At 38.8% G+C, this 24250-nt stretch overlaps 1 protein-coding gene across 1 annotated transcript in view; it reads right to left on the bottom strand.

The window, feature by feature from the left end:
* cachd1 (cache domain containing 1) overlaps positions 1-1223 on the bottom strand; it is a 97402-nt gene extending 96179 nt beyond the window's left edge. The window contains exon 1 of the mRNA XM_061034957.1: positions 465-1223. Within this exon, the coding sequence (XP_060890940.1) occupies positions 465-713 (249 nt within the window). The 5' untranslated portion in view covers positions 714-1223. The remainder of the gene's footprint in view (positions 1-464) is intronic.
* Positions 1224-24250: the final 23027 nt, after the last annotated feature.

Genomic DNA, 24250 nt, shown 5'->3' with positions numbered 1-24250 from the left:
TACAATAAAATGCACCTTCAAAGTGTAGGTTATTCCTTTGGATGATCTCTTTAGGTGACAGTTTACACACCTTTCAATCACACACACACACTCGTAATAAATGTGTTAATGTCAGATCTTTTGTCAAATGCGTGCTTTTAACCAGATTAGGGAATAATGAAGGTGAAACACAAGCCGCCCAGAACAGCAAAACCTCCAGCGTGCTGATGCCCCAGATAAGGACGTCCTAACTTCAAAGCGCCTGTTGTTGCACTGCAACACTGAGCAACACAACAGCAGCTTATTGTATCCAAACATTTCTGTCAACTAGTGTTGCAACCCATGTTATTATGCTACATTAATTTGGGTGTTTAGTCTTTTTTTTTGACATTCACGTTGCAGGTCTTTAAAACTCGCTGTGGCGCAAGGATATCGCACAAATAAACACGGGGTACAATTTTTAAACATTACATCTCCTCGTTTACCTGCATGGGGAAGACTCCCAGCTCCTGAGAGGAGAGCTTTTTCATCTGGTCGGCCAAAACTTGCGCTTCCTCCAGGATGGAAAACTCCGACTCGGCTGCGCAATATCCACAAGAAAGAGCCGAGCAGATGAAAACGAGGCTCCACGAAAAAGCCAACAAGCCCCGGTGAAACCCGAGGTGGTTAATCCGGAAAGCGGCGCGCGTATTCGGCGTCAAAACCAGACGCGTCTCGCCTGCCCGCCTCGCCATGATGGCTGTGAGTCCACAGGCAGGAGGAGAAACACGAAGTCCTGAACTACAGGCAGGAGAAAGAAAAAAATCAAGGGAAACTACTTTTTACAACTTCGCAGCAGCAGCGTCGGGAACGTGTGCCTTTTCTCTCCGGCAAAAGTCTCCAACATTTCCAGCAGCGCAAACAATTGCAACTCCTTGAAATCCCATGAGAGAAGAAAGTAGATCCATGCGTGAAAGAGGAGATGTTTTCTCTTTTTCTCTTTTCTTTTTTTTTTTTTTTTTTTAAAGTTGTCTGTGTTCCGTCTTCAGCCAGCCGCTCCACAACTCCTGGAAGTCTGGCAAAGTGTGTGTGAGCCGGAGATTCACCACAATGGGGGTGAAAGTGGGAGGCGTGGAAACACACAAGAGTCCTACCGGCGCCTGGATCCCCGGATCAATGGATCAGGGTTTTTGTGATGCCTTCAGCTTCCCCCTGGAAAAATGGCAACCAGTACAAAGACCAGTGTGGAACAACCCTCCCAAATAGGTAAACACGACAAATAAAGCATATTTTTTTTAATGAATATAGGCCTATTTATTTTTAAGATTCTATTATTTACAAAACCTTCAACTCGATTGTGGTTTTTAGAATTAACTGAGAATTAGAATGACCCATGAATGCACCAATATCCACACACCACTCATTTTAAAAGTTAGTGATCAGACATAACTTGTTTTTTAAAAAGTTAGCCTTTCTAAATTGTCAAATTTGATTAGTGAGGCTAGACACATGTTACAAGTTAATTTAAGATGCTTGTATGCATCACTTTGTTACGACGGAGGATTAGGGCCACGTTAAAAAATAAAAATAAAAAAATTCGAGATTAAAGTCGTAAATTTACGAGAATAAAGTCGTAAATTTACGAGATTAAATTCGTAAATTTACGACTTTGTTCTCGTAAATTTACGACTTTAATCTCGTAAATTAAAAAAAAAAGTTTTTCAACGTGGCCCTAATCCTCCGTCGTACTTTGTTTAGCCAAATGTGTCAACATATTGTAATGTATGCCTAACCTAAAAAAAAAAAAATACTTTCTTTGTCCTTCTTGTTTAGCCAGAGGACTGACTTCAATGTTTTAAAAAAAATGACTCAGGAAGGTTTCACCAAATTAATAGCTTAGGCTATGTGACGCTTTCCCAGCGGCCATGTAGCTCCAGCAGTAGGCTAGCATCAGACCAGCACACGCCACAACAGAAAGTCTCACAAAAAAGCAAAAAAAGTTCATGTAGAGAAATAATAATAGTAAAGAAACAGAATGTGGGGGGAGTTTGGGGAAATGCTTGTCATTTCATAAAGATAGCCTGTGGAAGTAGCTTATTTTCTAATGCTGTCACTAACAAACTGGATGTTAGTCGGTTTACCTGCCAGATAACTTATCAGGCTGATGTCAATCATAAATTATGCTAACTGTTTTATGAGAAACAAATAATGCTTGTATTAGCTAAATAAAAGCAGGTTTGAAACTAAAGAGTGCCCAGTCTACCATTTTCCAGTCTCATGATGTAGCATTATGCCAGGTAGCCTAACTTATCCTGAAAAACATGCTAACTGAAGTCACCCATATGAAGCGCAGGAAGGCAACTTAAGGAAAAAAAGTGAAGAATAAGCTAGATTTTCAAAGTTTTTTTTATCTAAAAGGTCAAAGCCACTGAAGCCCATTGGCATGCAGTGCTTATGGTTATGGTGTAGGACGAGTTCACAAGTTAGCATTATAGGATGAACATTATCAAACCTCGACTGCCATAGACTACTAGCTCATTAGCATGCTAGCATTAGCTTCTGGATGGCACCCAGGTGCTAAAAAGTGAAAGTTCCCATAAATATATCAAACGGACATGAACTTTGAGCCATGACAGTTCGGTTAGTGATATTAAGAGTTGACCAATGCCTTTTAATGCACTTTTTTCATTCTTCATTCTTATTCTAAACTTTTAAAAGTTGACTGAACTTTAACTTTTAACTTACGTGTTTTAAATATTTAGTGAATTAACACCTTTAGTCTTTTGTAGGCTACTATATAGGCTGCAACACTTTTTTTTTTAATGAGGCCATTGGATCATTTTAAAAAACGTATGTTAAATAACATATGAAAATGTTGATTTTCTAATTATGCTTAGCTCATATCAAACGGACACTCGAGGAACTGCAGATTTTTGCACTTCTGCAATGGCTTCATTTTTTCAACACCAGAGGTTGCCGCTTGGTAAAAAGGCTCACTCTTAGGTTACGAGTTTTGTGGTTGGGGTAGAAGAAAACACACAAACACACAAAGATCCTCTGCTTTTAGCCATTAATCAAGGGTTGTGATATAAGACAGCAAGCAGATCACATGTTTTTTTGTAGGTATACCTGAGGGAAAATATGTTGATTAAATGAAAGAAAGCTGACTGGGTGTAGCAGCCATCGAGACTCTGTTCCTGCAAGAATCCAGCTCTTGTTTTTGTTGCAGCCTCAATTTCACTTTGGCTGAGCTGCTTTGAAGGAGATCGTAAGCTTGAATGTTTGAGCAATTCACGTTTTGCTCCCTGAAAGAAAAATATAAAATAAATATGACAGATAGCTTATATGTTAAAGACACTTCTAGTCAAGGCAAATGATGCAAGGCTTTAATTACAACAGCACTCCAATTCATCCAACAGCTGACCTCTAATCAGTGTGCTCTCTCTCTCTCTCTCTCTCTCTCTCTCTCTCTCTCTCTCTCTACACTTCACTTGATTGAAGAGTGGATTTGATTTGCAGCTGCACAACTGGTTTGCAGCCACCTCTCTGCCTCTTGAAACTTTTTTAAAAACGTTTTTTAGGTAAAGCGGAGCGGCAGTCATGCATAAAATATCAGTTTCTTGCATGGCTCACTTATTTACTAGAGAAGATACCAGATGTGGTCTGAGATAATATCACATATGTCACATATCAAATTTCAGTTTTTAATTGTAGAATTTGAAATGTATTTGCTCTTTTAATTGACTTTATTAACCATCAGCACTGATTGAACAATCACGGAAAAGGGGGCAAAAGATATCTTAAAAATCTTTCACTAAACATGCTCTGCACTTTGCACTGAAACTGATGTTAACTTGATTATAAAAAATAGTGTAGGTCAAAGCCAAAGTGAACTAACATAGAGGGGACAAAGTATTTTTATTTTTATTTTTTATTTATTTATACATAAATTATGCACACATATAAGAATACATCAAAATAGGATTAACAAAAACATAAAAGGTGTGTCAGGAGAGGTCAAGAAGCCTTATACAAGGGACCTCACCTCTTAAGAGACAAATAAATCAACTAAACAAATCGAATTACACAATTTCAAAACAAAATTAAATATAAACACAGTAACCTATACACATATTCATACACACACACACACTTAGACACATACATACAATAGAAAGACTAAGAATGTTAACCCTCTATCAGCTAAATGAAACAGGCATTGATCTATTAAAACTGGAGTGAAATGAGTGAGTTGATGAGCAGATGTTTCTGTTGCGTTGGAGAAAGTTGCCAATCTTACAAAATGTTTCTGCAACATATAAAGTTTAAGAAGGTGATTTCAAAAAGGTAAAAGTGAAGGTATTTCAAAATATTGCTGGACTGCAACGTTTCTCGTATAAGCTACTGATTCATTGGAAACTTTTTTTTTTAAGATACTGTATGTTGTTGTTAAGCTCATTGCTTTGCACCTGTCACAAGATATTCTCTTACATTTTAGATTTTTACCAAAGACTTAAATGAGTCAATACCAAATCTAAACCTAAGCTTTAGATACATACGGGGATCAGCAGAGCTAATATGAAAGAAGAAACACACTGTTGGATTTCTATTTCATGTGTTAGAGTGTAGCTTAAACAAATCCATCAAAAGATGATTAAAAGCAAAAAATGTCAAACAAATTTGCTGGCTCCAGCTCCTTAAATATAAAAATGATGATAGGGAATGAGGAGCCTTTTTTTTTTTGTTTTGGACCGAGGCCCCTGAGTAATACAACAAACAAAAACAATATATACAGGGGGAAAAAATCAGGTCCAATATCTTCCCACTGTGACATTCCCTGAAATGAAGATCAATATTATGATGGGAACATGTTATTTTTCTTGAATATTCTGAGCTAAAAGTGTAGAAAATGCTGAACACTTAAAAAAATAAAATTGAATGATATGGCTACCATTGGTGGCTTTTAGGATTTCTTCTTTAACAAAGATTTTCACTTGTTTCTTATTTTACAATAGAGATTCATTTCACATGGGGATGAACCTGCTTGCGAGATACAAACGTGATTGAAGCAGTGGATCAACACTTTGCAACCCAGTAACAGCAGCAGGCAAACAAACAGTTCCCTGAATCCAGACACAGCCGTGCTCCTGAATGGCTCGTCTGTCTGTGTCTCTGGCTGCAGACAGCATCAGATGTTTGCATGGCTGTCAGATTCTTTCAGATACTTTACAAACACAAGGGTGTTTGTTGGGTGTTGCGATGTAACGTGTGCGCCACAACATACATGATAAGCTCCCGAGAAAAATAACTCTCCTCTATGGTTTGTGTTGTTTCACCTTGAACTCTAATTTCAACAGAAACAAGTTTATATGCAAATAAGCTCTCTTTATTTACAATAACACACATAGTAGTCGCTTTGGAAAAAGTCATTTTCTAAACTGGTAGCAATGTTTTCACAAGAGGAAATATATAAGACCCTTTTGCAAATATAAGAGAAAAAAATTATGAATATTCATAATTTGAAGCAGACAAAAATAACTTAAAGTAAAATTGAATTGCCACAACTTTTTGAAATGATATGTATTTTTCTCCTTTCAGGAAGAAGACAGGCCAGAACATTTGCTCAAAAGCCACAAAAAAAAAACATTGTAATTAATCACAATCACAACATTTCGACCGGAGGTCTTCCTTAGGGTGCGGTCACACTGGTCATCTGTACCGTGCTGTACTCAAGCACGATTGCCCCCTCCACTGCGCCATTCCCACGCTGGCTGGCACGGCCCGCGGTCACACTGGCCAGGACTAACCGTGCCTAAAAGCACGATTACCTCTTGTACATAACGTCTGCTGCTTTTGCACGGCCCTGCACCTATACGTGATAACTACCTCCTTTTTTTCCATTTTCCCCTCTTAGCCACAGATATTCAGAGAAAAGGTCAGAAACAGCTTCAACATCTCGTCCTTTCTGCATCCTAGACTTTGATGAAAGCGTGCAGAGGTTTGGTTTTAAGGTTAATTACGTAGCAGAAAACAACAAGAGCTACGTTTTACATTTTGTTGAGTTGTGTATCATCCAAAATCTGTCTAAGCAGCTCTAAAATTCAACTCTAAATTAGTCTGCAAAAGTTGCTAATATTTAATTTAAATGAAAAAACATAACATGGAAAGATGTGACTCAAGGTAACAAAATGTTATTCACCCACATTCATCTCTAAATATCGGTGAAATGTTTCTTTTGTTGATATATGAAATTGATTAGATAATTCTGTAAACAGGGTGTCAGGGTCATACTACAGCTTGGAGTTTGACTTATCATGGTACAGGCTGCGATAGGATTGAATGGGAAACACATCTGTTTCTTTAACCTACAGCAACCAGTAACATGTCCTATATTGTTCAGGGCTTGATCCCACACACAGAACAAACTGTTCTGCTAGGTAACTTATGACACGTGCCATTTGATTTTGATTTACTTATAATTAACAATAAACGCTTTAATTCAACAGCATCACAAACTAAAGCCTTCAAAAGTCCAATAATGTTTACTCAAACAATCTAAGGCATGATGTCAACAGAGCCTGTGTACTGTAAGCTTTATAAAGGTAGCAATTATTGCAGGGCTGTTGAATTGGATCGTGTTAGCGGTTTGATAAAGTGGCAAATACTGTAGCAAGAGAAGACAAAAAAGCTGTGATGGCATTTTCCCCTGGATTCTTCATGGAAATGTTGCAGCTATAACCTCACTAAGTTTCCAGTAAATAAACCCATGAAGGTTTATAATTTCCTTTAATTAGACGTACACTATGACACAGAGGTTTAGAAAACCCATGGATCTTTTCACTATGGTTGCTGTTAATCAAGTTTGATGTTTGATTCATAGAAAGGAACTACAACATGTACAAAATCAATTAGTTTGAATAGAGATTGATGTTTTGTTCAACAGGCAAATATGGTGGGTTTTTTTTACAAGCTAACTGAGCTCTTGGTTCATGCCGTTAAAAAGCAACAGCAATACCAGTTTAACTTGTTCTCATTGTTTTTTTCACTTAATCTTTTGGATCATTTTCAGACTAGAGCTCAGCCAAAGGAACGTGTCTGCCCTGAAAAACAAATCCCGACCGGCTGCATGACTGGCATATCTCTGTGGAGAGAACGCAGTGTTCACACCAAAATATTTCACTACACAAGAAAGCAGGCAGGGGTCTTCATTAACACGGGAGAACAGAGGGGGAACACTGGATTAGCACATTTGCATTTTTTTAATTACAGCATTGGCCCGCACAAAGCCACCTGGTTTGGGAAGATAAAGGGGGAGAAAGTGGGGCTGATTAGTCCAGTATTCAGGATCGTGAATATATTAAACGAGGTTTGCTGTGAGATGCAGGGAGGTTCTGGTAAAAAGGAAAACTCTGGCTTTTTTTGCATCTGGCTTCAAACCAGCTCTGACTGTAAAAATGGAGCGGGAACATTTTGGCTTAGAGGGTCTAATATTACCTGTTACCTGCAGAAGTGGAAGCTTGAAGTCGTCGTTGCCTGTGGTAAGTAGAAAATGCTACAAGTGGATTTTCTCATGCTGTGTTAATAAATCCAAAGCCGAAATACAACTGAGTGAGCGTGACAATTCTCCACGGCAATAATCAGTAAACACAGGAGTTGATAGTGATGCTTGAGGCCTGTTAGACTTCTACAGACACACTCCTCCAAACTAACAAGGCCCTTACATAACATTAGGAGGTGTGTTCAAGTTATGATATGACAGGTAGAAAAACAGTAAGACAAAAATAATCTGCTGTGGATGATGTCCCTCTGAAGGATTCTGAAGTAAAGATACACAGAGAGGTTTTTAACACGATGTCTGTTGTCTTTACAACTGCATGATTTTACTGATGAGGAGAGAAGATGCTAGCATTAAAAGAAGTGTCTGTCTATATGAAATGAATCTTTACTTACAGGATAGAAATGACTTGTTTAATCCCCTCACTTTGCACCTGGTGGGTAAAAAGGAAAACCAAATTTATAAGATATTAACGGTAATTCACTTAGATTTGGGGATTTTTGGTCATCTTATTTTGACATCTGAAAAATAGGCAATTTATTTAAGTGGGTTACCAGTATTTAGGTAGAATCAGCAGCTAATTAGCTTAGCTCAGTAAAGATGCTTCTCTCTGAAGTTCTAAATGATGCCTACCTGCACTTATGGTCGGTATGAAACTCTGTGTAATATGTTTCTTTAAAGGCTTTATATACAATTTTTTGATCCAGCAGATGTCGCCCTTAAGCACCGACATGAAACCAAAACAACTCGCGGTGCATTGTTGTGTTAGCATGCTAATGCTAGCGATCTTTATTATGCTCGTATCTTCACACTGCATGTAAATTTACCTGAAATGAGCGTGATCTAGAAACACAGTTAAGCAGTGAGTACAGTATGTTATTCTTCTTTTCTCTAGTCCCTCAATTAAACAACTTTTATACACGAGGGGAGGAGTCAGCCGGCCGTCCCGAAGATGTAAACAAACTGAAGATATGACTCTGAAAACTCTGAAAACATCACAGACAGTGGGACTCGGGTGTTACACCCATTGTAGACAGTATATTATATTTAAGTGTGAAAAATCACATAGAAAGACTTTAATCTGTATAAATGACAACATGTCGAGCTCTGAGAAGTTATGTGCTGGACTCTTTCCTTGCCCTGCTAGCAATTTCCTAGCATGTTGCGTTGTACACATTACTTGTACTTTTCACTTACTGGGTATATAACAAATCACCAAAATCTTAATAGTTAGCTTTAGAGGCTGTTTAGGCCAGATATCTTAACACTGAACATAGCTACGCTAGATGTTTTCTGAATGCTTTTGGTTTTTTTATGCTAGCTTGGCTAATTAGCTGTGAGCCTTAGCTTAAATTTTAACCCCATGAGTGAGAGTGGAATTGATCCATTTTCTCTCAAAAACCAAAAAGACATAGGCCTATTGATCCTAATGGAAGCAAAGTCCTTGGACCTTGTTATATTTTCATCTGTAGGTTGTGTCACTTTAAACTTACCAACTACCAAGTAAGTCAATATTTTATAAAAAATGGAAGTGACACATCATGGAAGTTGTCTTACTCTGGATTAGCTGTTGCCTTTTGCTCAATACAACTTGCCATAGTGCTGTTTCTAAAACTATGTGTAGGCTACTGTCTGGATGCTGTCCCACAAATATGCCTTTGACAAAGAGAGCCTGCTTATATTTCATGTTAAAACAGAAAAACAATAGTCACGACTGCACGAGCAAAACAAAAGCTCCTCTTTGTTTCTAACTGGAGTTGTGAGGTTGCATGAAATTGGCTTTAATACTTAGCACGATTGTCCTCACCACAGTTCTTTCACGTCTCTTCCCTTCCAGCTGGTCCTGGGTCAGCCTCAAACCAATAAGAGGAAATGGTTTGGTTACCGCTGCCCCTAATTCTCCTCTTTGAATCAGAAAACAACACCATCATGTTAGGGAAAAATCATCATCCATCCTCTCTTTAACGTGTCACCAGAAAGATGAAGAAGTACAAATCAGTGAGTAAGGATAATTCTTTAAACTGTGACATACTGGAAGAGGCAGCCACATGGATCTGGTTGATAGCTGTTAACATTATAAACAATTAATAACCCGTACAAAAGAACCATTGTGCAAATATCAAACACGATGTGCAGAAAATAACCCTCTCCAGACCCCTAAACTGCTATTCAGTCTGACAGTTTTATAAAGGAGAGATCCTGATTGACTAACCTGATTTTCTTTCTTGATGACCATGGCGCCTGGGTAGAAACAAAAAAATCGTTTTAGACGTAAACAACCTCCCAGTTCCCAGCTGACTGGAACGTACTGGCAGCATCAGAGCTTCAGTTTCAGCGTCTCTGGGCATCCATCCATCTGCAGACAGGAAACGCTCCGGGGACGAACCAGCTAGACCCCAGTTCTTCTTAATGCATGACAGACTCTCGTGCTTTACACAGCCACGAGAGGAGGACAGGGAAAAAAATGTCACACAGACAGGCATAGATGCATGACTTCCACACAATGTTTGATGGCCTTTGCAGCATCGTTACCATTAAAATAATAATGAATAACGACTGGTGCAACAATAATTCAGTCGCTTTAATTCATCTTTAAACAGAGGTGTAGCATGAAAAGATCGGTCTTGTCCCTGGTATCTATCAGTCGGTCCCTTCACAAACAGCCATTAACAATTAAACACATTCATCTGTAGTGTTTTTGACATTAAAGTAGCTAGCTTTGAGCATTTAAAACATTATGTAGGAATTCAGTTTGGTGTGCTTTGGCGGCCATTGAAAGTCCCCGAGTTAAACTGCACTGAAGTGAAACACACAGCGCTGTCATGGCTTGACAATGTGCATTTGTCGTCAAGCAGTGGGGTGGTGTTGTGAGCAACCAAAGACCCATGTTGACTGACAACCGGAACATGTGCAAATGTAAGGTGTAAGTTGTATTTATTTATTTATTTGCATGCAAACCTGAGACATAGCTCGGGTTACTTGACTTTCTGCACACGTGAAGCTGCTAAAACCGTGAGACAACACGACCCCGGAAACAACACACAGACTAATGTTACATCAGAATCTGTGATGAATAATATCTGCAGGGATGTACACTCGGCGTCTTTTTCCCTCATAGCTTCATCCGTCATTGTACTCTTCGGTGTCTTAGCATCAGCCATTATGAGCAGGAAATAAAAGTGAAAAATGATACCATGTTGATAACATTTGTTTTTTCCTATAGATGAATAAGCTGGTTGATTTGTGTTTTTCTGCTGCAGTGCCAAGTGAAACTGAAACTATTAAAAGCATGGAAATGTTTTATTTACTAATGTTACGCTAATGTCAGACAACATTTATGGAAGAAATGGGGACCATTGAGCTATGTTCCCAAAGCTCAACGGTCCCACAGCCCTATGCTCCCACATTTCTAAGATTCTTCTCAAAATTAAACCCTATGTTCCCACATCCCAGGAGCTCCCCCCTCTCTATGCCAACCCGGCTTTCCAGAGGTATTGATGCACTGCAAACTATGGCTTGAGTCCAGTTGCTGCGCTTCATTCGACTGATCTGACCGGAAGCTAGTCGATGCAAGGCCTCTGTGCTACTTAGTTTAGTTTGTTTATTCAAAAGGACAATGTAGTACTAGTAGTAATCATTTATTTCAGTCACAAGAAAAAACAAAAACATCTTGACTGAAAAGGTGTAGGATGAAGCTTTAGCTTATTACACCTACCCTTATTACAAATCATATTATTTAAGACACTAACTAGTTCGATTACAAAAACAAAACATATCAGAACAAAATTTGTTCCAAGAATTTCTTTCAAAACAAAACAAATGAAACAAACAAAAAACGAAACAGAAGTCACACTCACAAAAAATAATCAAACCGACCTTTTATATTTGTTAAGCACCATTTTTTTAAACAAAAATTTAAATCTGGAAAGTGAACTACAAATTCTTAATTCCATGGCACAAGTATTCAATGTGCACTTACATTAAATGTTTGTAATAAACAAATAGATGGGCGCACCAGATTTAGCTAAAAGCTACATTTCATCTGTAGTCCATTGACAATGGATAATAGGTTGGGTGTAATTGGCTACCAAATTGGGAGAAAGGGGGATAAAATCTGATACAAATTTATGAAAAATGTGGGAACATAGGGCTGTGGGAACATAGGCACGCTCCAGAAGAAATAACTCAAAAGCCTAGGTTATGAAGAGGCTTTTGTAAATTTGCATGCTAATTACATCCCTTTTTTTTTTTAAATCCCCAAAATATATCATTGGACAAGAATCCCAGGTATCAGTAATTACTTTATATCACTAAAAACAAGTTATTACTTAAAAGTAGGTTGTAAAACACTCTTTGGACTGATTGCTTCCTTCTGTTATAGAAGCAAAGTCAAACTAAGTCTGCACGAACATGAAGAAGAAAAAGACCGACTTGGAGAAGTATCTGGAAGTGATAGTGTGTGCTGTAATGACAGGGAACAAGCTCCACACATCAACACAGAGAGACATGAAGAAGCAACTTTCTTTCAAACTAAACCGGGCATTTTAAACAGAGACACTAAAGCATTTGCTGCTAACCCTGTTGGGTTTTAATTAGCAGGAGCAGCAGTACCCATCTCTACACACATACATATGATATTGACTTGATAGAGGAAATAAAAAAGAAGAAAGTCAGACTTCACAATCTACTCCTCTGGTGGCATCAGTTTTTATGAATACATTTACTACATGTATGAGTTTCTGAGGGGGGGGGGGGGGGGGGGGGGGGGGGGGGGGGGGTGGGGGGTTGGGCTGGGGGCTTAAAAGCAGACACCATACAGTTACCATGGCAACACATGTCTTTGAAGTTTTTTTTTTACCCCCCCCCCTTTTTTTTCTCTACAGCTGGAAGTAACAACCAGATCTGCTCTCTCTTCTCCCCCACACCTCCTCTCACTCTCTCTCTTTATTTCTCTCTGTCTCTTCTTCTCTCTCTCTCTCTCTCTCTCTCTCTCTCTCTCTCCCTCTGCTACATCAGAATTTTTCTCTTTGAAGATTTAAGCCGATTCCAAGTCGAACCCAATGCTATTTCTGGCTCTATTCAAGACTGGGGCTGTGGCTTTATGCATAGCTTGTGTTTGACATCTGTGTGTGTGTGTGTGTGTGTGTGTGTGTGTGTGTGTGTGTGTGTGTGTGTGTGTGTCTGTGTGTGTGTGTGCGTAAGAGACAGAAAAAAAATGACTCAGTATGCTTGTTTATGAAAGATGTGAAACCAGAAGAGATGGGTAAACTTGTGCGCGTGTTTGCAGCATAGGAAGTATAAACAAGCAAGAGCTGGGCCGGAGTGATAATGAGAAATGTTTAATGTGTCCGTTTGTGTGCATGAATGTGTGTCGTATGCAAGTACAGACACAGGCTGCACAAAAAATATCAAAAGAAAAATGGGGGTAAAGAGAGGAGGGAACAGAAAGAGGAGGATGGCGGGAGCAGAAGAGATGAAAGAAGCAGCAGGAGGAGGAGGAGGAGGAGGAGGAGAGGAAGAGGAAGAAGAGAGGAGATGAAGAAAAGCGCAGAGGAGCACAACTCGGCATGATGTGTCATCATGTTTCCAGGGCTGCGTCTCACATAGATAAAAAGATCAAATATTCATAAGAACATCCAAATACAGACAGTCAAATAAGACTCCTTTTTTTTAAGGCAGTTTGGTGGTGTACACATCACCCTCCTTTACACTGACAGTCTAAGACGGGCCTTTGACGCCCCCGTAATGCCTCGCAGACAAACAGGCGTTTTCTGAGCCGGCGTCGGAGGTAATAACAGAGGCATAAAAGGTGTGTAATCAGATCCTATAAAGTCAGTCTCAATACAAAACAGTGTTATGTCTGACCAAGTATTTGTGCAACCGACAACCGGGGAGAGAGAGTTGCATGAGTCTGCCGTTATTCATATCACGTCTGCCAATCCATTGCAGCTATTTAAAGAACAACATGTGCCATCACTGTTCTGAAAGCACCCTGCCGCTGCTGTGGTCTATAGACCCGTTTCACGCAGTGCGTTCTCTGTGCAGACGTTGGCAAAGGCAGTGGAGAAGAACTTCTGAGGCTTTCTACTGGTCCCATTGAAGGAAGCTACTCTTCACTGAAACAAGGCCGTGTAGTTGACCTGACTGACAGGCGGGCGCAGTTTAGCGGTTTGTCAGGAAGCTTAAAACCCGCCTCAGCTCCAGCTCTGAAAGTTAGGCTGAGACAGCATTTCCAGCATGGCGGCTGCCGGCGATGAGCTTCCGGAGCCTCCTGCAGAAACAGATGTGTGACTGCGAAGACTTTGTTAGCTTTGATGACCTGGCGCTTACCAACTGGAACGTTGTTTTAGTGCACTCTGATCCTGGAACGTTTTAATTTATGGTGTCGCGTAAGCCGATTGCAGGCTGGGCATATAAATGTATGTATGACACAATAATGAAATAAAAAACTTAAAAACTTCAAACTGCCAAGTCCTAGCTCCTCCTTTACTCCAACCACTCATCGTATGGTCATGTCTGACTCTGAAAACCGTCACGATGACAGTAGAGTGCCAAAACTTGATGCTTCACAAAGGCAGTGGTCAAACAAATGGGTGAATTAACAAAAGCTTTGTCCTTTTTTTCCACACGACCCTGAGGTCCCGTCTTAATTGTGCTAAGCTAACTATGAGCTAGTTGTAGCTTTTCGTATTTTACAATGAAAGCCATATTCATCTTGTAATCCAACTCTCTGCAAAAAGGAAATACTCATATTGCCAAAATGTCAAACTCCTTCTAGCACTGACGAGTTAGTGCGGCTGCAGTCTCTTTCCATACTGTAAAGACATCCATTCACACCTTTATCATCAGGAAATGGGCGAGCGGTCATAATCACATTTCTGATCTCAACAGTGATTCTGCACTGAGGAACTGAAAGAGACCTTGAGCTTAATGTGCACAACACACTCCCCGCCTTTAATCCGAATCAGGACTTTTCTACAAAGGCTGTTTTGTTGAAGCTGCAGAATTTCTTGGGTCACAGTGTAAGATGGGAGATAAAAGAGGGAGCATTTTTTCAGAGCACAGCTCTGTATTGATGTCTCACTGCCAAAGCAAAAACTCCCTCAAACCATTTCTTCCATTAATTTTGCTCAAATGAAAGACTTGTGTTGCTACAGACTTCCACTAAAAACAGAATTATCTCATGCTTTTTTTCCTTAACACGTAAATAAAAGGCTGTTGTTAGTTTTTTTAATCACTATCTCTTCGATGGAAGTCTTCAATCTTTCAGGTAATTCATGAGTCATGTTCTAAAACTGTAATTAAAATGTCAAAAGATCAGAGGAGCAACATCACGCTGCATTCAGTTTTTTAAGGATGGACATTTTCCTTTGATGGCACTAAAGCGCATTCCTCCACCATGACAACATGCATTATGCCGTTTCATCTCCTGCAGAGTTTGGGTTGCCCTCTATGCAATTAGTCTTTTTTATGCCATCCACATCACTGTCATAGTTCGCATGCCACATATTATCTCCATGGGTGGTCTGGATCACACTGACATCATTGTGCAATGCAAGAAACAAATCAACATTAACATTGCATACCATATTTTTTTAAAGCAAACTCAACACCTACCTTTTTTGTAGAGCTTTTAACTGAATCTCATTTCATCTAGTTTTTTTACATTTTGATCCTCCTGTGTTTCCTCATTTAGAATAAATGATAGCGTTTCCTCAGTACCTGTTCTTATCTAGTTATTTTTAGTGTTTGGATTGTGGGATAGGGGTGGGGGAGGGAGTCATGTTGTTGCTGTTTGATTAAATGTTGACGTAAAGCACTTTGGGATATATTTGTTGTATGAAAAGTGCTATACAAATAAAGTTTGATTGATTGATTGATTGATACCAGTTACTCAATGATAAATGGCCTAAGACGCTGACTAGACTCTTCTCCTCTGTCGCCCCCCAGTGGTGGAATGAACTTCCAAACTCCATGTGATCTGCAGAGTCCCTCTGCACCTTTAAGAAAAAGCTAAAGACCCAGCTCTTTCATGAATACCTACTAACTTAATGATGATGGTCTCCATATTATTGATGATGATGATGGTAATGACGATGGTTTTTGTTTGATAACGACGACTTATAAGATGGTTTCTATACTGATTAGAGCTCTCAAGAACTGCCCTCAATGTTGTGCTTTGCCTCTGGTCACTTCCTGTCAGCACCTGTGTGTCCAATCAGACTCAAAGCTGATCGTTTGCTCTTACTCACATTGTTCCCTTTCTTCTAGATCCTTGCTTGTGTTGTACTTACTCTCTGATGTACGTCGCTTTGGATAAAAGCATCTGCTAAGTGAATTGTAGAATTGGTTACTCAAAAATGTATACAGTACTTGGGTACAAGGTGCTTTTGAGTGACAAAGTCAAAAACGATTGAAAGACATTTGCAGCCTTTTTGTACAGCTGCTGCAGAATAAGAATCCATACATGTGTCCAACATAGAGATTGATGTATTGAAATAAATATAATTAACAATAAAACTAGATAAACATACATCAATTCAAAAGTGTTAGTTGGAAAAGCCATTTCTTGAATGTGTTTTTCAAGCTTCAATCAATCAAACTTTATTTATAAAGTGTTTCATAAGAATGATGTCGTACAAAGCGCTTTACATAAAAATATATCAAACAGAAAAAAATAACAATTTAATAAAATCCAGAGCACTTGACATCCTCCAGCACATTATTACTATTTAAATCTCTCTTTTTTAATCTTATTATTAATTTGGTATTTTATTTGTTTTACTTATGTTTTTTATATCTTGTGTTTTTATTTATTTATTATCATTTAGTTTTTTGTGTTGGTTTGAGGTATGGATAAACATGTCTCAGATTTTTTGAAATCTGTATTTGAAAAAGAAAAAACCCCAATAAAAAAAAAAAAAAAAAAAAAATATATATATATATATATATATATATATCAAACACCAACAACATAGGCTGGGAATTTCCATGCTTGTGATGAATTTACTCATTAATTTCTTCTCAGAGTGACCCTGACTCTCCAGGATCCAGGTTGAATCGTTTCAGGGTCCCCTCCCTTTTCTGCCTCAGGCCAGGAGGGGCCCCGGCATGGAGAGCGATCTTAGACCTTAGCGCTGAGTGGAACCAGACTTTACGTTTTGTTGGAAGTTGAAGTGGAGTGGGGAGGGAGTGAATATAGCGTGGCAGGGCTTGCCCTTGGATCCCTAACATTGACGCACACAGATGGAAAGCATTAGAACTCCATTCCAGCACAAAACTGGACGGATTATTAGATCGAGAGTCTGAGTGGAGACGAGGGGAGGAGAGCAGAAGGAGGAAGAAGAAGTGCAGGGGAAGAGAATGAGAGACGAGGAGAAGGCCAGTGACAGAAGAATACATAATACATATTGCAGACAGTTTCGAATCCCAAGTAGTCAAAAACTGCAGCTCGGTGAGTGGCCCAATTTATTAAAATATAATGCTGCAGGTACCACTACATGACTGTTTCATTCAGGTGAGGAAGACTTGGTAGCATGAAGAGTGCAAATGTCTGTTGATCAGTGAAACAAATGCAGGTCCTTCAATCAGGTAGTCAACATTGACTCCTTTATACGTCACATAAAAACATTACTTATGCATGTATCTAAATTACTTATGACACAGCTGAGCATGTGCCAAAGTGATGCTAGACTGGAACCTAAATCAACATTATTTACACCTTTTAAAACTTAAGAAGTTGGGAGTGTATGTTGATACCGTATGCATATACATCATTGCATTACTGGACGATAGTCGTAGAGTCATTATATATATAGCCTGTATATCACAGAGGATGAACCGCAATGATTTTGCTGAAATTGCAAAACATTTGATTAATGATTAAAGTACCCCAAAAACACAGCAGCAACAGCATTTATCTGGTGATCATGGAGTCAATTTTTAAGAGCTAAAATGCTATTTATTTCTGTTAACATACATTATCCAGCCTAAAGAAGAACAAATTATATTTTCTTCATTGGATCAGGCCAAAAATGATATCAACTGCATAGGCCTACTCATGCTGTTAGAACAAGTTTGCTAGCTAACCTAAAATGATTCTTGTGTTTGTTTCTGTTGCCTTCAGGTTGTGTCTAAAATCTGTGATTGCAGAATTAAGGTACTCAAACATATTTGGGATACAGCCTAACGTGTTTTTAAGGAGAGGGATCCCCCCCTTTTTTTTTTTTTATCTATGAGTACAAGCTGAGCTGCACAGTAAGTTAACGGCAGGTACAGTGGGCTATATTAGCACATGGTCGGGAACATGCAGTGATGTTTGTTTTTTGATAATCTTGTGGAGAAATAAATGCACACATCCTTCTCTGTGTACCTGCACCATTTATGGTACTCGCTGTGGGCTATTTATGTCCTTAATCCCTGAACTATTTATACCCTACCTCTCTGTACAGAAATACTCACATTCATTTTACTACCAAGATATCTATCTCTTAACCTAAAACAGATGTTTGTTCACAAAATGTGGAGCAGAGCATTTAACACACACCCCTTGTAACTATCCTTGTATTCTCTCAAGTCATTTAAATCCCATTTAGTTCTGTTTAGACGGGAAACTTTAGAATAGAATCACAATTACTAAAAACATTTAGCTAAAGTTGGGATCATTACAGGGTAAGTGGTGCGATCATTTTAACAGTATTAACTGTCGCTAGATGTTGTTTTGATATATACTTCATGGGTCTTTTTAGGCCTTGATTAAATCTAGTTTCCAGAGAGACCATCCTTATATAAGATGTATTAAAGAAATTACTGGAATTCTCAGCCTAACTAATTAACCTTTTTCAGTGGTTTTGAGCAGGAAAGTGAAAACTTCAGCGTTGTCTGGAAAGCAGTTAGCTTAGGTTAGTTACGTTTAGCTTAATTTAGCAGATAAAGCAGCTAGAGCCACGGAGGAAGTTAGCCGGGCGTAGTTCAATCAAATCTACTAGTACCTCTTTGAATGTTATATCTTGTTTGTTTAAACTTTTCAAAGTTGAATGGTGATTCGGGAAGGTTAGCCAATTCCCCATTTTCAAAACTAACCTGATACCTCTGAGCAAGAACTTTTGCATGCTAAGCATAGGATGCTAAGGCCAAGCTACTTTTTGAGCTTCATCTTGTGAAATCAGTCATGTGATCGCAGACCTGTGAGGCATGAATAGAGACAAGGAATGTGGATCCATCTTTCTCTCTTTTGTTCTCTTCCCTTCTTTCCTACTCTGCTGCCATACGAGTATCTGTCTGAGAATGAGGAGGATTCTAAATGTTTAAAACAGCTGAATACTCTCCACCTGAACAATGAGTTTCAGCTCTCAAAGACACAGCAAGGACAAGTCCCACTTCAGCTCTTCAGCGGATAATGTTTCCAACAGGAAGTCAGGGAGTTAACGTATAGCAATTTGCCTTCTTTTTTTCTTTCTGTATGTTTTTTTGACATACTAGCGATACCTAGGCTACTTGGTGGATTGCTTTGAAATTTGAAACAGACATTCATTATCACAAGAGGATTTATCCAGCTGACATAAATTATGAACTGCATTTGCTTTAAGTTCTTCTGTGTGGTAAAAATTTAACTTTGCCATAACTTTGGTTTATGACCCTCAGAACTAGTGACATTCCCACCTTCCTAAGTGCCTTGTTTTAAGTGATAATAAGCTAATTGTAGCATGCTGACACGTTATTTAAAAAAAAAAAAAATAATTTAAGAGTGAAACTTTTGACTGTTAAAAAAACAAGGATGACATTTTATGGTAAACACAAATGTGCAGGACAAAAAAGAGGAGAGATAAGAAGTACCACTTTGTCGGTAGGTGGCGCCAAAATCAAGTTGCTCAAAGGAGCTTTGAAAAAGTAAGAAAAGATGGATTATATAAAAAAAAAAAAAACATGTACAATGTCTTTCGATAAAGTAATTATAATTTTGTACCAGGCTGTAAACATATTTATTTCAAGTATGAAAACTGGAATTTCAAAATGGGACCTAATGGGGATTCTTTCGGTTTTGGAGTCATCCTCCAGTGGACACTTGAGGAACTGCAGTTTCTGCATTGACTTCATTTTTTTATTACCGAAGGTTGCTGCTTGCTAAAGACACAGTTTTTTTTTTTTTTTTTTTAAATGGAAGCTAATGGAAGTTTTGGCAAAAAAATAGATCGACATTTTTAAATCTTTTTTTGTGTGATGAGGTCATTTAACATTTGTGTTTCCCTACAGCACAGATTGAGCACAACAATATGCTTTGATGTGAAATCTGAAAGGTTTTTTATTGACAACCCTTCACTTTGATTTGCTTAATTTTGCAAACTTTAAACACACCAACATACACTACATACAAAAAAATAAATATTGTTCCCAAGAGAAAACAATTAGCATTAACTGAACAGATAACTTTGTTGTCCACGTGACTTATCCACGCTCCGTCAAGGCCCTCGAGCGGGGGAGAGAATTAAACAAGGCAGTGATAGTTCACTTGACTGCTTTCAAAGGCTTCTCTTTACTTCCTCCCTCCAAGGTCATTATGTGGCAGCACGGACAGCACAGGTCAAGCGCCTGTCAGCCCCTCAACAAAAACAGCTCATGTTCCCCAACAATCAGGGGCTTGTTGGAGGTCTCCAACTCCGCCATGACAGAGTGAGACGTCGGTGAAACTGTATCCCTCTGCCTGCCTCTCCCTCCCTCAACACTTATCTGTATGCCTTCCTCTCAGTCATCATGTCCTCAAAGTACAAGTACTGTCATATCAACTTTCTGCAGGAGAACAGGTGTAATAGTGGGTAAGGGAAAGAACATTAACTCAACTTCTATCGCTGAGTAAATGCTTGATTTATGTGTACATTACTTTGTTATCGGGGGACAAATGTCACCTACTTTTTATGCTGTACTTTTCAGTAAAGCAATACCTTTCTCAATCATTCAATGCACTTTACCTGTGGCCCTATTGTTCCACCCTTTGTTCATCTATCTTTTTTTTTTAAAGCCAAATGCTCAATCTTTCTCTTCTTTAGCCTCCTCTTTATTTTCAAAGCTCATTACATCCTCAACTCAAGAGGCTTAACTGTGCTCCTTTAGCAAAAAAGCGCCCTCAGGGCTCTACTGTCACAAGAGGAGAGGGAGTGGTCGCCTCAGTTACACCACCTGAGCACAGGAAGTGTCCCTTCTGGCTTTGAACCAAAGAGATTTAAGCATCATGACAGGACACACCCTATCACGATGCAGCCATCACTCAGAGTATTTGAGACTAAAGGGAAGTTCATTTCACAAAAATGTTGCACTTTACAGCAACTCTACTCTTCTGTTTCACCACGTTTTATACATTTGATTCCGTAAGATATACCTACACCAACCACTCTGTTTAAAGTAGAAGAGAGAGAATCAGGCCTGGAGGGGTCTCGTCCCTCAACGTTTAGTTGAGGTTGATTGACCCGATGCAGAGCATTGAGAGAAGGTGTGTGGTTGCATAGGGGCAGTCTGGTGAGCTTACAGTGTGCCCATTACACTCCCCCTCCCTCCCCCCCTTTGCAGAAACTTTGCAAAACTTTAAACAGAGCAGGTGAACACCAGGTGAGTTAAAACACATTTTCATAGATAATATGTAAATTGTTGAAATAAAAAAGCTTTCAAAAATAACTTTGCAATTCAAACTAAGTGATATGCATGCGACACAAGTGGCTGTTTAATGTTAGGGAGGGTGTTCTTAAGATAAAGAAAAAAGAAAAAAATGTATTGAAGGAATTGTAATGTTTGACATAATATGTGTTGCAATTTGGAATAAAATTATGCTTGTATGCAGAGATATACACTTTCTATATGTGTATGTGTATGCAAACACCCCCCCCCCCACACACACACACACACAATCACAACTATTTAGCAACCTAAGAATCAAAGATCATCATAAATCTCCATATATGAAGCACGTATCATCTTTTTAGCAAGCTGAGACTCATTTTTAAAAAAAAACTTTAATCATAATTATTTTTTTCTGTTTTGACTCAAGTATGTCAAAAAACACACAAAATGATACACACAGAACAAGGCAACACGATAGATTCATTTATCTATCTCTGTCCAAATTCTAACTGCACTAATATTGTTCCCAGCTGTTAGAAGTTCATCCCCGCTTTCGTCATATATAGCTGAGGGGCGCCACCGCCTGGTGAACCATGGTCAATACAATTCAGCAAAGAAATTAAAGAAAATCCACAGAAATGCTGATTTGGGGACACCAAGTGGGTTTTTACTGTCATTACAACTCTGACACAGAAGAGCAAACCATCCCTGTTTTAACTGATTGGTTAAACAAACAAAATCATTCAGAAAATACAATCAGAAGTTTTTGTATTGTAAATTTTTGATAGAAATCTTTTTTTGCATTTTTTATTTTACATTGGAAATTACATTTCTGCTCCAACCTGCCTGACGGAGGCTCTCCACAGCACACAGATGCTTTAAATAAGGACCATTTGATTCAGTTATTACTGATGAGGGCAGAGATTCCCTCAGTGGTCAGAGAGCAGAAATAATCAGCAGTTAGGTCTCCCGTCCTGCAGACCTGAAGTAATTATTGTCTCAAGATAAAAACATGAAGCAGAGAAGGAGAAAATAAACTAGAGATAGAAATGACCTTAATATTATTTCTCTTTCTGGGCATTTCCAATAAGAGTATTCCATCGGAGGGTTTGATAAAAGGATTATGCGGCGAGCTTTATGCAGCTGGACTCAAATCTGGATATGGAAGGAGAGCTGTTTGATTGAATAATTCTTGTTTCCATTCTGCATCGCTAGCAGTCCTCTTTGGGAAAGTAGAAATCAGCATTATACCAGATTTATACATGTGTGCTCTGACTGTCTGTGCATGTCAGTCTGCCTGGGCTGTAAACTCTGACTACCAGCACACCTATCTGTTTGCATGTCTGTCTCCAAAGATGAATGTGCTGATACGCAGTGTGAATCATAAGTCATAGAAGTCATTGCCAGAAAGCTGTAATGTTTAAAGCAAATAAACCAGAAATACAGGAACTAGTATTTTCTCCCCTTGATGTTTTTTCTGTCAGCAAAGGGGAACCTTGAACAGGAAATATAATTAATTGATTTTATTTTGAAAGCCCGACAACCATTGATCATAAGGAAATGCAAAAAACAAAAAACAAAAGTTAACCCATTCTAACTACTGACTTTAGAGGTAGAAGTTGTTTTTGTGGCAGCTCTGAGTTGAAAATTTCGGCCATTGCCATGTTGGTTTTTAAAGTTCTCATATTACGCAAAATACACTTTACCTTGTTTTTTTTAACACTGATATGGGTCCCTAGCCTGAATACATTTGTATTCTGCAGACATTAGCCATGCAGAGCAGCATACTATTACTACTGATAATGGTGTATGGTGCTAGTTTTCTTTTAAAGATTATTTTTGGGGCTTTTTGTGCCTTTATTTGAGAGAGATAGGACAGTGGATATGGCTGTAAATCAGGGAGAGAGAGTGGGGAATGACATGTGGGAAAGGAGCCACAGGCTGGATTTGAACCTGGGCCGCCTTCTTTGAGGACTATAGCCTAAGTTTTTGAGCTATCCATATGATCTCAGTACATTTAAAATCCACTACTTCCTTGAGGTTTGAGTTTGAGTGCATGATGTCGCTGATTATGGAGGCAAAGATTCACTGTGTTGGAGTTGATAGATATTGATTACAGATCATTCAGTGTGTGGTTTATGCAATGTGTCTTTAGCACAACAAACACATTAGTTTGACCCAGACACACATGATTAGATAGCAGAACACCACAGGTTAGTATCAACTAATTGGGTTCCTCTTGAAGTCTGCAAGCTTACGTACTTACAATAGTTAAGGCGCTCTGTTGTTGTTGTTTTTAAAATAAAGTTTAAAGAAACCCTTTTTTACTGGACATAACAGATACTAAAGTAAAATAAATGATGGGAGGTTGTGAAGCCTGAAGTTGCACTCATAACCGTGTATGGATATTTTCTAATACTTTGGGTACAATATTGATTAAGTAAAGTTGACAGGATTATGTGGAAACAGGCCTAAAAAAAATGCATGAAGAGATGTTAATTAAAGCTGAAGACACAAGTAAACTCGTCTGTTTTAAACACTTGAAATTATAATGAAGAGATTGAATTAACAGATAGAGACCCAACATGGTGTGACTCTAAACTTTCTGCAGAATCAACAATATCTCCTCCACAAACCGCTCGGAGCCTCAAGAGCAGTCCACACAACCAATCGCAACATGAGAGCAGAGATGTGAGCCAATCAGAGCTTTCGGGACTCTGATAGATCTCAGCTTGAACTGATTAGGTGTTTGGAAGGCCACAATCACCCTGAAGAATATTTGCAAGCTGTATGTGTTGAAGGGGTCAGAGTCAGAGAGAGAAGAAACAACAAAGAAGTTGAAGCCATCTGAAAGAAAGAAAGAAAAGAATGAAATAAATAGAGAGCAGGGAAAGCTAAGGTTAGGACAGGAATAGCAAAACAAGAAGAACAAAAAAAGGCAGTGATTTAAGAAGGAGTGGATTCAAAAGGATGGACAGCAAGAGATATCAAGTTGTATCAGAGAGGATGAAGTTTAATGAGAGGAGGACGCCGTTGCTGTCCGTCAAAGAAAACATTGAGATGGAGCTGTTCTCTTCAGAGGAGCCCTGCATGGTCATAACAACACTCGAGAAGGAGGAAGAATGCAGC

The sequence above is a fragment of the Labrus mixtus genome, chromosome 3 (genome assembly GCF_963584025.1).
Source record: "Labrus mixtus chromosome 3, fLabMix1.1, whole genome shotgun sequence".
In the NCBI taxonomy this organism is placed as follows: Eukaryota; Metazoa; Chordata; class Actinopteri; order Labriformes; family Labridae; genus Labrus; species Labrus mixtus.
This window is presented reverse-complemented; position numbering and strand designations above follow the sequence as displayed.